General features: G+C 39.8%; 1 protein-coding gene across 1 annotated transcript in view; it reads left to right on the plus strand.

Annotated features, from left to right (window-relative positions):
• The window catches only part of LOC136866980 (nose resistant to fluoxetine protein 6), a 210,567-nt gene extending 191,742 nt beyond the window's left edge, over positions 1–18,825 (plus strand). Inside the window, exons 15-17 of the mRNA XM_068226785.1 lie at positions 11,471–11,613; positions 13,542–13,644; positions 16,741–18,825. Of these exons, the coding sequence (XP_068082886.1) occupies positions 11,471–11,613; positions 13,542–13,644; positions 16,741–16,868 (374 nt within the window). The 3' untranslated portion in view covers positions 16,869–18,825. The remainder of the gene's footprint in view (positions 1–11,470; positions 11,614–13,541; positions 13,645–16,740) is intronic.
• The last annotated feature ends 215 nt before the right edge of the window (positions 18,826–19,040 follow it).

A 19,040-nucleotide genomic window follows, 5' to 3' on the forward strand; every position in this document is an offset into this window, starting at 1 on the left:
TGATAACAATTACATTTAGATTAAGATACAAAATTTGAAAACTAGAAAAGCGGTTGGAATTAATAAGACCTCTGGGGATATACTAAAGACAATAAGTTGGGATATACACTGACTGACAGAGCAAATGCAACACCAAGAAGGAGTGGTCAGAACTTTATGCCAATTGCAGGGTAGACTGACGTCACTGAGGTATGCTCATGATGTGAAATGCGCCGCTGTGCTGCGCACGTAGCGAACGATAAATGGGACACGGCGTTGGCGAATGGCCCACTTCGTACCGTGATTTCTCAGCCGACAGTCATTGTAGAACGTGTTGTCGTGTGCCACAGGACACGTGTATAGCTAAGAATGCCAGGCCGCCGTCAACGGAGGCATTTCCAGCAGACAGACGACTTTACGAGGGGTATGGTGATCGGGCTGAGAAGGGCAGGTTGGTCGCTTCGTCAAATTGCAGCCGATACCCATAGGGATGTGTCCACGGTGCAGCGCCTGTGGCGAAGATGGTTGGCACAGGGACATGTGGCACGTGCGAGGGGTCCAGGCGCAGCCCGAGTGACATCAGCACGCGAGGATCGGCGCATCCGCCGCCAAGCGGTGGCAGCCCCGCACGCCACGTCAACCGCCATTCTTCAGCATGTGCAAGACACCCTGGCTGTTCCAATATCGACCAGAACAATTTCCCGTCGATTGGTTGAAGGAGGCCTGCACTCCCGGCGTCCGCACAGAAGACTACCATTGACTCCACAGCATAGACGTGCACGCCTGGCATGGTGCCGAGCTAGAGTGACTTGGATGAGGGAATGGCGGAACGTCGTGTTCTCCGATGAGTCACGCTTCTGTTCTGTCAGTGATAGTCACCGCAGACGAGTGTGGCGTCGGCGTGGAGAAAGGTCAAATCCGGCAGTAACTGTGGAGCGCCCTACCGCTAGACAACGCGGCATCATGGTTTGGGGCGCTATTGCGTATGATTCCACGTCACCTCTAGTGCGTATTCAAGGCACGTTAAATGCCCACCGCTACGTGCAGCATGTGCTGCGGCCGGTGGCACTCCCGTACCTTCAGGGGCTGCCCAATGCTCTGTTTCAGCAGGATAATGCCCGCCCACACACTGCTCGCATCTCCCAACAGGCTCTACGAGGTGTACAGATGCTTCCGTGGCCAGCGTACTCTCCGGATCTCTCACCAATCGAACACGTGTGGGATCTCATTGGACGCCGTTTGCAAACTCTGCCCCAGCCTCGTACGGACGACCAACTGTGGCAAATGGTTGACTGAGAATGGAGAACCATCCCTCAGGACACCATCCGCACTCTTATTGACTCTGTACCTCGACGTGTTTCTGCGTGCATCGCCGCTCGCGGTGGTCCTACATCCGAATGAGTCGATGCCGTGCGCATTGTGTAACCTGCATATCGGTTTGAAATAAACATCAATTATTCGTCCGTGCCGTCTCTGTTTTTTCCCCAACTTTCATCCCTTTCGAACCACTCCTTCTTGGTGTTGCATTTGCTCTGTCAGTCAGTGTAATACCATACCTGAAGTACTTATTTGATTGTTGTTTGCATGAAGTAGCTATACCAAATAAATGGGGAGTTGCTATAGTATCTCCTGTGGATAAAGGAAGGGGTAATAGACATAACGCTGAAAATTACTGGCCCATCAGTTTTACGTGCATTGCATGTAAGCTATGGGAAAGCATTCTTTCTGATTATATAAGACATGTTTGTGAAATTAATAACTGGTTTGAAAGAAGACAGTTTAGCTTTAGGAAAGGTTATTCCACTGAAGCTCAACTTGTGGGATTCCGGCAAGGTATAGCAGATATTCTGGGTTCAAGATGTCAAACGGTCTGTATCGCGATTGACCTATCTAAGGCGTTTGATAGGGATCGTGGGAGACTACTGGCAAAAATGAGTACAATTGGACTAGAAAAAGAGTGACTGAATGGTTGGCTATATTTCTAGAAAATTAGAGTAAGCGAAGATTTATCTGTCCCTGCAAATATTGAATGGAATTCCTCACGGCAGAATTATTGGACCTTTATATTTTACAAATATATCAATAATATGTGTACAGAATTGGAATCAGACATAGGGCTTTTGCAGATGATGTTATTCTGTACAAAGTAATAAATAAGTTACAAGATTGTGAGCAACTGCAAAATGACCGCGATAATGTTGTGAGATGGACCGTAGGCAGTGGTATGATGATAAACCGGGTTAAAAGTCGGGTTGTGAGTTTCACAAAGAGGAAATTTACTCTCAGTTTTTGTTACTGCGTTGATGGGCGAAAGTTCTTTTTGGGGATGATTGTAAGTACATACTGTAGGTGTTAATATAAGGAAATATATTCATTGGGCTAATCACATAAATTTGATTGCAAATAAAGGGTACAGATTTCTGCACGTGGTTATGAGGTTATTTAGGGGTTGTAGTAAGGATGTAAAGGAGAGGGCATATACTGTAAGTCTCTGGCAAGACCCCCAACTAGAGTATGGTTCCAGTGTATGGGATCCTCATCAGGATTACTTGATTCAAGAACTGAAAAAAATCCAAACTAAAGCAGCTGGATTTGTTCTGGGTGATTTCGGACAAAAGAGTAAGCGTTACAAAAATGTTGCAAAATTTGGGCTGGGAAGACTTGGGAGAAAGAAGACGAGTTTCTCGACTAAGTGGGATGTTCCGAGCTATCAGTGGCCAATGAAGTCGAATGACATCAGTGGACGAATAAGTTTTAGTGGTGTCTTTAAAAGTAGGAAAGGTCACAACATGAGGATACACTTGGAATTCAAGAGGACAAATTGTGGAACATATTCGTTTATAGGAGTTAGGGATTGGAATAACTTACCAGGGGACATGTTCCTATTAATTTACAATTTCTTTGCAATCATTTAAGAAAGGCTAGGAAATCAACGGATAGGGAATCTGCCACCTGGGCGACTGCCTTAAATGCAGAGCAGTAGTGATTGATTTATTGATAATGTAATAACGCATTTTCAGTTCCATAAAGAAATTCACTTTTACGTTTTCACATTTATAGATTACTTTAGCAGCCGTCTCCCGTTAAAATATATAACAGAGGTTCATCTGTGAAATAATTAAGGCTTTTAAAAAATAATTATAAAACCTATCCTTTAAAATAATATAACTGTGTTAGGAGTTAAATACTAAAAATAGTAATCACAATTTCGTGGGAAATAATATTCACAATTTAATAGAAATTTAATGCCGTATGCGGGATAACAATTAGTATTGAAATTACGATCATGTTCTGTACATCAAGATACATGTTTACTCTTACGTCTAAGTCCTCCGTTTGAATCCTATTATTCTAGGACAACACTGGTTGTAGACAAGTTAAATAGTTTCAAATTGAATTAGAGTTGCCGGTGTCACTGTGAAATGTACTGGAGCATTATTCTAGAGGCTGCAGAATTAGAGTTTTCAATAATGAAGACATCAGTAGCTCAACGTTTCACGCATTTTCCATAACACTCCGGTAGACTGTCAACCATGTTCCTAAACAGAGGTTATCGCAAGTACACGAAATTGACTGTATCGTGTCTTGTAATCCGTGGTCATATTCTCGGACATATAACTGAGTAAAAGCTCGCAAAAATGTCATTCCTCTTTCACTAAGTTATCAACTATTCTTTCATTGCAGACACATCCCTGAAATCTGTGACTGAAAGTAGCCCAAATGATTAATTTAGCGTCCTCAAATGTTTAACGAACCAAGCATTCCATTAAAGTTTTTCTAAATTACAGGATGTAACATCGCTTGGCCACCCAAGTGACCACTGTGCGACGTCTCATTTCTTCAAATAGTTCACGTCGAACCCACTACATCCCGAATGCCAGCTCACAGCTGTGCGCCTCTAACCCCACGGCAAACTCGCTTGATAAAATCTTCTGTGGGGAAAACTCCACCGTCCTCGCCCCTACTCCCACCCGTAATTTCGCATCCTGAGACAAAGCATTCACGAGTATTAGTTGAACAGGAACGTCATTCAAATGTCCACAAACGTTTGAAAATGGAGTTTCACCACTTGGGGATTCGCTTGTCGTACAGGAGACAGTGATGATTGGAACCCAGATTTTAAAGCATTGACAGGTTTGAATGCAGAGTGTTTCGGCTAGTAGAAAGTGTCGTCTAGTCCACTCTTCCGTAATATAATGAGAGTAACATCACGTCTAGGGTTTTAATTTGTGGCGTGCATTGTTCGATCCTGAGACGGGTAACCAAGGCGGAGCAACATGTGCCTCGCTGCATATGCAACCGCTATTACGCATGAGTGGAGCGCGTAATTTAAAATCCCCGAGTTTGATCCAGTTCGTTCGACACGGCATGTTCGAAGTGAAGTTGGCTGCCCTTGCTAGTTTTATTGACCTTGCAACCAACTTGGTTCATTCAGAGATTATTAAGCCCTTGTGTACAAAGAGCGAAGGCCAAGAATTTGGAGGCATAAAAGGATAATGGAATGGTGGAGTTAACCATTACTTTTGAGCTGAAGTTTACCATGCCATGTGAATCGACGGACAACGTTATGGCTAAAATTCAAACCAGTGAATATTAACTAATCAAGAGAGTTGGGCTCAGTTCTGACGTTTGGAAGGAGTTCCTGTCTGTGGTCACTGCAGATAGTCAGCAGACAGTGTATGTTTCTTGTGCAACGTGCAATGCACTGTTAACATATAAATCTGGTACAACTGATTTAAAAAGCACATTGCAAATTTAATGTTATCGCTTCTCGAAATGCATGGCCCAGAAATACAAAGCAAAATATAAGTCACGCGTGTCTTCGTGTGTGCCAAAGGATTCCGACCATTCAACACTGTTGTTGGGGAAGACTTTAAAGAGTTAGGGCATGAACCGATTAGTATCGCTGCTAATTTTAACCCTTGACAGGTGGCGCTCGATGTTGTAACGTGAGAGGTGCATGGGGTAGTTTCTGACCACTATGATTGAACTTGCTCTAATAACAAAATTACTTATTTCTATGTATCAGATATTGATGCATTAGGTTTACGAACCCAATGTTATCAAATATTCTATAAATGTATCAAGTACTGATTAGCTTCACCGCAAATGAATGTTATAAAATTAAAAACTTGTCATGCACAATAATAATCTTTATTAAACGATAAACACCTTATCTTGATTCAGCTGACAGCCTTACTATGTAAGGCTATTTCAGCAGTAGATCACTGGGTGGTGGTGAGTGGTCCTTCCAAAGTAATTAAGCTACCGGAAATAATTTCCCTCTTCATGACAATCCATAAAATTTTGATAATTTGTTTGTGAGTACAATATCCTCTGACTCTTTCATTTTACAGGTTCGTACAGTTTGCAATGAGTTGCAACATGCAATATTATCATTCGTGAAAAAAAAAATGACTCGAGCTTCTTCAGGCTGTAACCGAGGTTACGCTATTGCCCCCTTCATTAACATTTTCGGATATTGCATCCCGCTGTGGAAATTGGTGTTACCGTGGAGTTTATTTCGCATTATTATTATTCTTTTATCTTCTCTGTGACTGGATGTCGCAATTTTATTTTAAAATTTTTCCTCGCCCCTGAGCGCTGATATTCTCTCATATTTCATTTGTTAATCTCTCCATCTTTGCCCTTGGAGCGTTCGTTACTGATTGGTGCTGCCCCAAGTTGGCAGCGAGTCTAACTTCGTTTGCTCTGACCAATGAGCGCACGGCGACTTGATTCAGCTGTACGGCAGCTGTGAGAAGGAGTTGGTCTGCCATTCTGTGTACAAGCGTCATGCAGTCAACTTGTGGAGTGGAACTCTGTGGCGTACGGCGATGGAGCCGAGGGTGTAATCACCCTGAAATGTTTCTCAGGTCATCTTCAGCATTTATTTTATCATCTTTACTGTGGATTATGCTATTTTAGAATAACTGCAGGTAAGCACGCCCGCGTAGTCTGTACCTTGTCGGAATGATCTGCGTATAATGGTGCAGCTGTCCAAGAAACTGTAAGTACTGTAACGTCTTGAAGTAAATTTTGGTGTCTTTCGGCGTGTTATTCAAAAATGCTTCTGGAACAAGACATCACCTTCTCGTGGTCATCATTTAGAACAATGTCGCGTAGCTTGTGAACATGACGTCCCTGTTCAGTCCATCTGAAAACGTTTTCTTAAAATAATTTCCTTTTGATTGGGCTTTTCTTTGCATAGCTTGATATTTAAGCCTAATAACAAGTTGTATTACTTCCATCTGGGTTGAGTTAAACCGTTTCACAGCGTATGAAGTTGGGTTAGTTACCTTTTTTATTATTATTATTATTATTATTATTATTATTATTATTATTATTATTATTATTATTATTATAATTATTATTATTACCAGAAGGCCCCTTTAAAATAATATGTAATGCACTATTGATTTCAAAATGATGTCATATGCGTTCAGCTACCATGTGAATTTCCGCAAGAGTTTTAAATTACGATCTGATCCCTTTTTAGATATTCATTTTCTGTTTCCCCTTTTATTATTTTATATTAACTTGCAATACTTTGAGTTATCGGATCAACGGATTCTCCTTTGTTTAATCTCGTGTGAGCTTCCTATTGTTGTGTAATGCTTCAGGATTGGTTGTTCCATGTCCTTGTTTGGTGGTTGCTATGGTGACGGTTATGATGATTATTGGTTGAGGAAGCCGGCGTGGTTGTTTTTTCTGTGGAAATACTTAGTATTTGTAGTGTATTATATGTTAATTCTTCAATTCTAAGTTATTTTTACACACTTACTTTTGCTTCTTCGTGGTATTATTTTTCTCGTCTATTTGTATTTTAATATAACTGATAAAAACTAAACCTAGTGGATTATTACGGTGATATGCCTTGCGTAAACTCAGTGGAACTTGCTGATACCATCAAAATCTTAACTACAAAGCTGGGAATTCGTTAAAAAGCAGAAGTTAAGGATGTACCTGAAATTATTATTTTTAGTTAATTTAATGGTAATTGGTTTAGTATTTCTAGTATTTTCTTTTTCCGTCGGCCGATCGTGTTTCAAGTAGATTTAGTCTCCTGGTTGTTAATCTTGTTTTCATTTTAAAGAGTTGTTATTGTTTATGTATTTTTGGATTTTCAGTAGAAGATGACCTTAAAATTTTTCTTTCTGTTAATTTAATTTTAAAGCTTAATTATTCCTAAATTAAATTTCTTTGTTTTGCTTTAAAAGTGTTTTTATTTTGATATCGTGTCTGATACCGTTAGGGATGTTTCCTGATCCACACCTTCCATATTACACCCTGGGTTTTAAAGTAAGGTTTTTCTCTGTCTTCTTTTGAGACTTGTGTTTTAATTCTGTTATTGTAATCCTAGGGACTTATTAATTGTGTCTGCTCATTTCAGTACCATGGCAGCGCTGTAAGTGGTAGAGCTGGTGGTTTTTGTATGTTGGTACCTTCTGCTCGTAGCTACCTACATCCCTCTTTCTTGTGGTCTCTTCCCTGTACGGTATTAAATTATCGAAGTGTTTAAATAAAGAAAATTGTTAAATATCTTGTGAAAACGAGTGCATATATCTTGTTTCAATATTTCTATAATTTGTTTCATGTACCTCCACCATGGCGCGAGCTGTGTTATATCCTCACATGTTGAGGAAAACTGAGCTAACTATCAGGAAAGCTGAACCTGCTGGTACTGCCGCCGAGTAAATTTTTCTGGCAACTTACATTCTGCCCCCCCCCCCCAATTTTCAATCATTCTCATCTTGTCCTTCTTCTTTGATTTGGTTGCGCTACAATGATGTTGATGGCTCTGTCCAAGTTTGCTCACTTAAAAGTTTCCATTCTATGATTTACCTATTATTGATAATTTAACCCCGTGTAATCCGATGCATCGTAAATTCAGTCTGCGTTTATCTGGGAGTTCAAGGTTCCTCCCTCTCTGTTGTGTTATGAAGATGGTGTTAAGGGAATTAATTAGTGAAGAATATTTGACTTGGCCCTTTCATTATGTTTTCACTGTATTCTTCTGAACCATTGGTAAGTTTTGGGGACTGTATTGTATGCGAAAACCGCTGTAGTTGTGAATGGGTAAATCATATTTTCTATGATGTCGAGGCTTGTGTTAGGATTTTTAATATCCTTTAGCTTTATGTAGCTTTGCACTCGTCTTTGATGTCAATTCCAGTGTGATTTGTATAAATCTGTCTGATTACGTAAATTGTTTTCAGTGTTCAGTACCTGGGTTTTTATGTTCCGTTGTATCTTATTTGTTCAAATTTTCTATGTATTCTACTTTGATCTGAGTTGTATACCTGATTTTCTTTCTGGCGTTTCTTTAGCTCAGTAGTATATTGTAGTCCTTGGTCAATTGACTGTAGTTGAAAGTTATGTTAACTTAATATGTGGATCTGATTATCCCTGTAGAGATATGTTCACCAATTTTGTCTGTTGCTTTCCTCCTATCCTTCCTTGCGCTGGTTGAGTTTATTCTTGCCAATTAATGCTATTTAAGCGATGGAAAAGAAACAAGATGGTGAGTTTCTTTAAAACTGAAGCCGAGTAGTTAGGGAAAAAACTAGGTTTGAAGTGTTAAGATTTCAACTGCGGATCGTATTATGCAACGGATTTAATGGTGGATAAGGTACAAAGTACTAACAATTACAGACCTTCTGGGACATATTTACTATTCATGTGCTGTTGAAAAATCATTTGTTGTAGACTGTGAAGTAACATCCAAATTTATAGTTTGAAAAGGCCTAGTATGCCACAATTGGGATATGCTCCAACCTTACCAAACATACGTAACAAACTATTTTGCAACCGACTCAGTTTACACACATCGTCTGGAATTTACATTGTGCATGGAATTCCTTTAACTCAAGTGTGAACTGTGATCATGCATTTCGCTAATCGAACTCATGAGTGTAAAAGCAAACATAACTGCTTTGGTGCGCGGAAAATTCAAACTTCATTGGTAATGTAATGGAATATGACTATGTCTACTGTGTATTCTGCTGCGGGTATCACTCCCGGTAAATGAGTGCAATGTTTTGGGTTCGAGTACGTGGGAGTTTTTAGGAGGCGAAATATTTGTCCATTTTGTAACACCACCCTTTCCTGTTATGGTCGAAAACCGTTCTGGAAGGTAAATGATAATCACTAATATTTACTAGTTCTTCATTAGCGCTCTGTCCCGTATAATTGTTAGTCTACTACTTCTAATACAATCACACTCTAACTTCTTCCTCTTCCACAGACTGTAATTGAGATGACACCCTTGCCTCATACTCTTCATAACTCATTTAAGCGAAAAAGAATTGAATGGATGAATTCTTAACATGATTACACAAGTAACTCACGGGGTACACTGGACATTGTTCCTGTTGTACTTCCGACGAACGGGACTTTATTACAACGCTCTCTCTAAAAATGAAGAGCCTTCACTACAATGCCACTGACCTCAGATCAAAGGAAAGGAATGTAGGGAGAGGTATGTGGCAGCCAAGGGCTGTAAGTTGAAGAATAAGCGCAATCTAATAATATTAATTTTTCTCCAGGTCACAAAATACCCCTGCCACCATTCCCGGGATAACAAAGTAGATATCGTTGATGTGTTACAACATCCTCGCACCATTAGTGGGAACAAGGACGGACGGAAGGGAGCACATCTACCCGTGACTAAGATAGCGCGTGGTGGAGTGAGTATCACGGAACCACATCGAACGAACGTAGCTCGCTTCGCCTTTGAGAAGCAAAGCTCGGTCATGGTCATGCTCGACAGATATGAACAGAGCATAGAGCGTGTTTTGCATGTCACTAGTTGTAATAGGCCAGACTCGTAATGTTTATGCAAATTTCAAAGCAGAACTGTTTTCCAGGCTAGTACACTACTTATTCGCTTCAATAAATTTGCATTTTGACCTTTAGCGACAAAATACGGCGTATGTATCCTTAAGTGAATTACAACGAACGCATCATCGGAACACCTCACGAATATATTTTAGCTGTAACAATTATGTTCGCTTCTTCTAGATGAGCGAATAAACATCGGTTTGTGACCTATTTTCACAGATCCGCAGTTTGGACAATATATATTGTGTTACAGTTTCACAGGAGACACTCTGCCGTTCACAGATTGAATAGATCTCTTTATACTTTCAAAAATAACTACTTTAGATAGTGTTCGAACATTCGAAACGTTTCAATTTCTAATCGAGTCATCCACTAAAATGACATTCATCTGGTACACAGGAAGCCCTCCTGCGTACATGACACTTCATCCACGACATTTCATTTCCATGTTATGTCTCTTATACCATTCATTAAGCATTCTACCACAACAGATTAAACCTATTAAGTTCTTATTAGTGGTGGTTATCTTATTACGAGGGCTGATTTTTCAAACTCCGATAGGCTTTAAAAAAGATACATTGAAATATGAAAATGATTTTAGTTTCTCCTGCTTATTTTTCTACATAATCGCCAAAACGATTTAGGCATTTGTCGTATCGTGACACCAGCTTTCCGATGCCCTATTCAAATAAGTCTGCCACCAGTGAGGTGATGTATGTCTCAACAGCCTCCTGCTCCGTAAAATCCACAGGCAAGGCACATTCGTGGTCCAAAAGACGGCAGTAATTGTTTCTCTGTTCCGCAGTGTCAGTTAAAACTTGTCTGGCTTGTTTGGAGAAGAAGGATGCACCCAGTGCTTAGACCGTTCTTTGGTTTCTGGAGTGTCATACAGGGCTCAAATTTCAAAAACTATTCCCCGTCACTATGGTAACGCGTGAGAGACATTACTGCTGACGCCATTCGCGTTGTGATCGTTAGTCAAAATTGTTGGGACCCAACGTGAACGAAGTTTCCAATATCCTAAGTGTTGAGTCACAACTGTGTACGGTATTGTCTGAGATTGCTATAGAAAGTTCACTGATCGTAAATCTCCATTGGTGGCGTAAAGATGTTCAGGAAGCTGTCGAGACACACATTACCTCACTGGCGGCAGACTTCTTTGCAGAGGGCATCGGAAAGCTGGTGTCACGATACAACAAATGCCTAAATAGTTTTGGCAGTTATGAGGAAAAGTTAACATGAAACTACTAAACGTTTAGTGATAAATTAATTTTGTTGCGTCAATGTGTCTTTGTTAATAGCCCATCGGATTTTAGGAAAACGGCCCTCGTAAAACACGCAATAAAGTGCATGTTTGTGGAATATTCTTTTAATATCGCCACGAAGATTGCGAATAGTCGTTTTTTCTGAGCCGGGTTGACTCGCTTTACATTGCTGACGTACAGGTTGCAAGCGGAGCAACATAGACCATGAGGACTATTAGTTTTGGATGAGTTGGACATCCTCATTAAACGTAAGGGACTGGTAGACTACTCTCAATACGTACGGTACATAATGATTATTGATTTAATCATCGGGTCCTTCTCGTGCTCTACTCCCTCTATTTGGAGATAAATTTTGTTTATCTCTTATCTCTCTTTCATTGCAGGTGTCATCGATTCCTTCCTCTCCTGGCCGTGGTTTCAGCCTCTAAGCAGACTCAGTTACTCCATTTATCTCATCCACATGGCAGTACAGATGAATAAGCTCTATTCTCAGCGCACTTTGGTCTACCTGAGTGACGACAATATAGTGAGTAAAAGTTGACAGTTTATTTTATTATAACACGGTTACTCATTGTTTATGATGATACATTAAAATTGAAATCCAACCTTTCACCGCTACTGACGAACTATACTATCTGCCTCGCTCTACCAGCATTAGTATGCACTACTTATTTCTTTACATTGTGTTTTGTTTACGGGTATTTAACAACAAAAGTAAGTCAATGGTGTAAATTGAACAATATGACCATAAGGTTGACTAATGAAACTAACAGATCTTCTCGAACAGATGATTTATAAACATATTAGTGGCCAAATATGATACCGTATATCGAGCTCTGGGAACAGCTAAGCAAAGACCAAGGATCAATTGCAAAATAAGTTAGTTGAATGGAATACACAAGACCGGCCACCGAAAGACCTGGAAGAAATCCAAGGAGCATGAACTAGCAGCAATAAAACAGTGCCGGCTTATATAAGGGATAACATTCCGTAGCTCAGAAATCATCACCGTTGATGAGACAGTGAGTCCCATTCTTGAAAGTGCTGGTGGGGAGTCGACGGAACCACATCTGTACCCAGTCACACTCATACACTCATTGTGGTCCGATGCAAGGTGATCCCTCCCATTTTCTTGTATTTCGCAACTTCTGGTCTAATTCCATACTTTATGCTTTATGACAATGTCTTTATATACCGTCCTTTCTACATCGTCAACGATAATTTTGCTTCTATTGTTCATATGAGCTCCATTAATCAGGGCTTCAACAAAATGATTTCCTTTAGAATTTACAAGATTGTCAAAATATTCCTTCCAACCGTCCTGTAATTCCGTAGGTTCTTCCATAAGTCCGTCTTTTTACCCAAAACGTTATTCACTTCACTTCTACCTCCATTGATAATATTATCTATTGCTGTCCAGGAACTTTCCTTTGCCGCTTGACCAAGACTTCCCATGTTATTACCGAAATCTTCCCATAACTTTCCTTGAATTCTACAATGATTTGTTTAGTTCTGTTTCCTTTATATACGTACAATTTCCCATCTACATCAGTTGTTTTTGGAGCTATATTTGATACGCCTTCCTTTATCGTTCATCATTCAGCAAATATGTTTATTTTTCCAATTTTTACACAATTGTTCCCAGGCTTTCCTTGCTGGTTCTACTACACCAACCCTGTATGCCATCTATTTCTACCTATCACATTGAAATTCACAGATAATTTAAATATTTCCAGTACCCTAGTAGACTGGACGGTACTTTAACTTACTAGCAGATCAACATACTATTTAAAACACTGTCACTTAAAACTTACACAGAAGTCAATGACTTACATGTTACGCTAATTAAACCAACATTGCAGACATTATTTTAACAATCAAGGAATGTAACCTTTAATATATTGAGTCTTATTCCGATATATTCTGAGTAATTGGTATGTCATTAAGTCTGCTGCAAGTAATGTATTTTTACTTTCAATTCCCTGTTCTACACTTAGGTTTCTTTTCTTGCGATTTCCCCTTTACTTTACGTGAACGATAGACCCTGTTTACAAACAGGGATTTTGTGGTAAACTATTGCACTATTCTCAACCTGGCCTGTCACATCACAACGTTAAGGATATTTCAAGGAAATTTGCCGGGCTGAGTGGCTCAGACGGTTGTGGCGCTGGACTTCTGACCCCAACTTGGCAGGCTCAATCCTGGCTCAGTCCGGTTCTATTTGAAAGTGTTCAAACACGTCAGTCTTGTGTCGGTAGATTCACTGGCACTTAAAGGAACTCCTGCTGGATTAAATTTCGGCACCTCGATGTATCCGAAAACAGTGAAATTAATTAGTGGAACGTAAAGCAAATAACACTGCTATCAAAGAAACATCGTGAAGTATTTGTACTACCTCGAACACAGTATAAATAACTGCATTTCACTGATATATTATTTATTGTTGTATTTCAGATGCGTGAGTACTTCGGTGACCTGGTCATCTCACTTCTGCTCGGTATTGTTCTGACGCTGACTTTTGAGTCACCATTCATTGTCCTGGAGAATGAACTTCTCGGTAAGTATTCACAATTTAAAGTTCGAATTTTTTGATTATTTTCATGCCACTGAGACTCAAAAGCCTGAAGCGTCTTCATATACCAGGCGGCCCGCGAGTGCCGTACTTTCTACTTTAAAATGTCCCGCATGCAATAGTGATGCACTGGATGTCAAATGACTTGTTTTCAAAGGAGTGCTACAATGTGCTGTATTTCCGATGTTGTGAAACAAATAACAGCCATTTTCCTGCACACGTTCCGTAACAGGGTGCATTTGTAAATACGCCAATTCAGAAAGAAATTCATAATTTACTAATTTATACAGGGCGGACATTCCACTTTATAGAAGTTGTTTGTTTGAAATAAAAAGTAATACTGTTCAACAAAATACGTGTGTAGAAGGCAGACATCTGTTTAAAAACTCCTGTGCATACCGTCTGCGTGCGTCGGCTGCTTTCCGATCAGATTCTCCATAGATTATAATGACCTCTGCCTATTCGTCGTTGATGGACACACTAGCCATTGCATATGCAAACAGTACTAAACTAACTTAACTGTAAATGCTATATGTAAGCTCTTATCATTGACATTTCAATGAATTTTGCAGGCTCAAATGACAAATACTGTAAGTCTCAGAGGTCTATTCATTTTCATTTTCCCAAGTGTCGGATCTCTTTCATTTCTCTATAATTAGTGTTAATAGAGGATGATTTACCAGTTGCATTTCTTAAATCAATAATGAACACCACCAGCGGTGAAAGGTAATACCGTGGGTGTATTCTTCCGCCCCCATTCATAGGTGATTGAGAGTGTGCTCTATCATGACGGCCGTCTGGTTTTGTGTGGAATATCCTCCAGTAATGGTGAGAACGGTTCTGCCACGGTAAGACACGGCAGTCAGAATTTAAGGAGATACCCAGAGGTCGGATGGTGATGCCTCCCAGCACCCCTCTCGAAATATTTATCAGAATCCGAATCTGGTGGGGATTGTTCTCCGACGACACGTACCTGTTTTTTGAAATTTGAAGACCCCTGTCCTCATAATGTAGTCTCGCCTGAGAACAAACACTGATGGGCAATGTCTGCGGGTTGACGAAGGACCCATCAACTGAAGACCATGTGTACATGGTGTATAATCTGTATCGTATAGGTGATTAACATGTTATAGATATTCCAGCTGTTACAGGATTTATCTTAATATTATTATGATCGTAAAAATAAGAAATGAAATGGCGTGTGGCTTTTAGTGCCGAGAGTGTCCGAGGACATGTTCGGATCGCCAGGTGTAGATCTTTCGATTTGACGGCCATAGGCGACCTGCGCGTTGATGAGGGTGAAATGATGATGAAGACGACACATACCCCAGGTCTAGTGCCAGAGAAATTAACCAATGATGCTTACAATTTCCGATCCTGCCGGGAATCGAACCCGGGACCCCTGTGACCATAGGCCAGCACGCTAACCATTTAGCCATGGAGCCGGACTATGATCGCAATATTAAAATTTGCATTCTGACAGTTGTTAGAGGGAGGTCCATTTACTGCCTACCTGGGTGGGGAGAACAGAGTAGAGGGTATGGTTCCCATAGAAACGTTCGCGAACCCACTGCGGTTTCCATGGGGATAAGCCTGCTGATCTGATCGTGTAGCAAGAATTTGCTAAACTTCTTACTTCTGAGTTATGAACACAGTGGTCTGAACGAACGAACAAGTGATCCGGGAGCGAAGGGAAGGAGAGAGGAATGTGGCAATACCGAGCAATGCTCCTCCGTCCAGCACTATCTGTCAGGACGCTTCTTTCAATATTACGGTGTACGAAGGTCCAGTAGGACACTTCCAGCATAGGCATGGTTTGGTGACCGCTCCTTTCGGATTCTCATCATTAAGTTCCTTTGCGTTCCCCTGCACGAAGAGCTCGTGTAGTTTGACAATGTTCGTGGCTGAGAATTGCTTCTTTTCGGCTATTCTCTTTCAATCCCTCATGTGATGCTGTTTTATAGAAACCATTCAGCTTCACTACCAATATTACTGATTTAGCCATAACTTAAAATCTTTTTCATATATTTCCTCGCCTTGAGCTGTGCCTTAGCTAGGTGGTATCTACATTAGTCATGCCGGGGATGTGAAGACACGGCACTGCCCCGTCGTCGACACTAAATATCGCGGCCCAGCGCCATTGTGCTTGTGCCGGATACGCATTCACTTTGCAGTGTTTCCTTTGTTGATATTTTTAATACACATTTTCTTTTTTTCAGTTAATAATATACACTCGTTGTACCTTACATTTGCATTATACATTACAAAAATGAACTGAGTTCTTTCCTGCTTGATGTTCTTGTTTACTCTTTGATAAGGACCTAAAATGGTAAAACGAACCTAAATACGCGATTAAAAGTCATTCATAATTTTAGTTTTAATTAAATACTTAATGAAGGAATATCTTCTTTTCTTCAGTGTTCGTCCCTCCAGCTGGCGGAGTCCGCTGCATGGATTCGTTTTTCCCGAACACAATGGCACTTTCACCATTCTCTACCAAAGAAAACCAGGAATTAATTACTACCTACGGCGTTTGAAGTGCAAGAATACTATATCTAAAACATGTTATATGATTTCATAATAATATTTAGCTCATATCAATTTCATTTCTTTAATTAAGTGACTCACAAATTGTAATATACAAGACTGATAGCAAACTGACATAATGTACAGCACAGAAGAATTACAGCGCGAAATGCTGGCAGATTCACCCTTCTCCACCAGGCTCAGTGGGGCATATTGGACTGTGGATCTTCCTCTTGAACTTCCTACCAACTAAATTCATGATCCCAGGCACATGTACAAGTCACCACCATATGCGACATGGCTAACATATCCGCTTATTACATAAATGCTTTCTCAAACTTTGGCACTTTCATCCTTTTCCATCTTTGGCCCTCAGTTGTGTTTCCTTGCACTCAGTATATTAATTGCATGTATTCATTTTAAGTTCCATTTCTTCTCGTAAAATAAACAATAACACAACCAATAAACTGAGCTTTGATTTTTGAACCAGAAGTTTGTTTATATTTTCGAGATTAAGCTGCAATTAATAGTCTAAATTAATTCACTTATTTTCAGGTGGGAGAAACAAGAAGACGGTTGGACGTAATGAAGTAGCCGCAGTGGCGGGAACCTCCCAGACCAATGCTGAACAAGCTCAAGAAGATGAACCGGAAGAGCAGTCCAAGGAGATATTGAAAGTGTGAAAATGTTTTCTCTCGAAGTTGAATAGCTCTGGTTGTGCAACACTTTTGTCCGTGTAAACGTGTTAAATTATATTAGTTTACGATGTAGAGACATCCACAGTACGTCCCAACGGAGCAGTTGTTAGTAACAAAATTATCGTAATTGAATATAGTTAGAGAGAGATGTACAGACTGCAGTTTTCCACCCTGTCTTTAGCCCGTGAGGGGTTGCGTCAAAAGAGTTACGTGATTGGTTGCGCACCTTCGATTTGACCGGGGAGTATGAAGTTCTAGTTTTTGTACCAAAAATTCATGTCCACGGAACGATTACCGATTTTTCTTGCAAAACACATTGTGTTGTGTAAGAAAAGTGTATCTAAGAGACAAAATACCAGTTTTTATAGCAAAACAGCCGTGTTGTTAAAGGAAAGCATATCCATGAAACAAAATACCACTTTTTAACGCAATACACATTCTATTATTAAAGAAAAATGTATCCATGAAACAAAATACCACTTTTTAATGCAATACATATTGTATTATTAAAGAAAAATGTATCCCTGAAAAAAATACCACTTTTTAATGCAATACATATTGTATTATTAAAGAAAAATGTATCCATGAAACAAAATAACACTTTTTTATGCAATACACATTACATTATTAAAGAAAAATGTATCCATGAAACAAAATACGACTTTTTCTAGCAAAACGCATTGTCTTATTAAAGAAAATACTAGGTTCTGTAGAAAAACACATCCTATGATTAAACAAAAGCGTATCCATGAAACTAAATACCAGCGTTTTTTTAGCAAAACACATTATGGTACTGAAGAAAAATTACATCCATTAAACTCTTGTATACCGACAAAAAAGACCGCAGACGGTGAACACCAGGAGTCGCGCACAGTGTAATCGACCAGGCTTACAGCCAAAGATTTACACTAGCTGACTGATGATGGAAGGTGGAATAGCGAACATAAATACGCATACGGAACGAGTCCGCTGAAAGGTACAGGAGAGGCTTTATACCGTGAAAGTATTTCGAAAGGATTAGAAATGTATGTCCCTGGTCTAAAATAACGTCCAAGAACGACCGATAATAAGATAACTGCTCATCACTCGTGTACTCTGTGGGTTGGTAGAACGGAAAATGTTCTTTGTCATAAGCGAACCCGAATGTACTCTCTGATTTGAATCAGAGTGATTGAAATTAAACATGATGGGATAAACAGTTCAGAAAGCATGAACTTAATGATAATACTAATTCTATCGTAAAATAATATCTACGTAAAAATATTATTGCTGAAGTATTCAGTGGAAGGAGGTGAATTGAAGACGCCTATTACAACGGAACTATGATCAATGAATACATCAGAACCTCGCTACATGCCTCACAAAATAAATATCGTCAGGATCGGAAAAGAACAAGTGTTGACAAAAGGAGATCGGATAGTAAAGATGAAGAGGAGGAGCCAGAAACAAGCAAGAGTAAGCAATGTCAGACCCAGCTAATTTTACGATAGGCAGCATACGTAGGAAAGTGTTACGTACTATTTAAACACATACACTTTATTTTTTTAATAACTGGGAGAATGGTCCAGTTTTCCTTCAGTTATGCAGACCGTGGCAGAAAATGAAGGAGATGAAGGTTGTTGGTTTCTGTGTTTTCTGTACAGTTTGCCGACGTTTTGACTACATTGCAGTATTCTTTCTCAAGGCGAATGATTTCCATGATTTGTTCCGGGTGATTTCTGACAAAGGTGTAATGTTACGAAAATGTTGAAAACTTCGGGGTAAGGAAACGAGATGCTCGACTATGTGGTATGTTTCGAGCTGTCAGCGGGGAGATCGTGTGGAATGACATTAGCAGACGAATAACCTTGAGCGGAGCTTTCAAAAGTAGGAGCATAATTTGAAAAGTTTGGAATTTAGGAGGAAAATTTGGATCAAAGATTTGTTTATAGAACGAGGAGTAAGGGACTGGAGTACATTATGAAGGGAAGTGTTCGAAAAATGCCCATGTTCTTTGAAAACTTAAAAAAAACTAGGTAAATAATTCATAGGTAATCTGTCATTTGGGCGACAGCCCTAAATGTAAATTATATGATTGATTGATTGATTGGTAGATAGATAGATAGATAGATAGATAGATAGATAGATAGATAGATAGATAGATAGATAGATTGATTG

This window comes from Anabrus simplex, chromosome 3 (assembly GCF_040414725.1).
Source record: "Anabrus simplex isolate iqAnaSimp1 chromosome 3, ASM4041472v1, whole genome shotgun sequence".
NCBI classification, from domain to species: domain Eukaryota; kingdom Metazoa; phylum Arthropoda; class Insecta; order Orthoptera; family Tettigoniidae; genus Anabrus; species Anabrus simplex.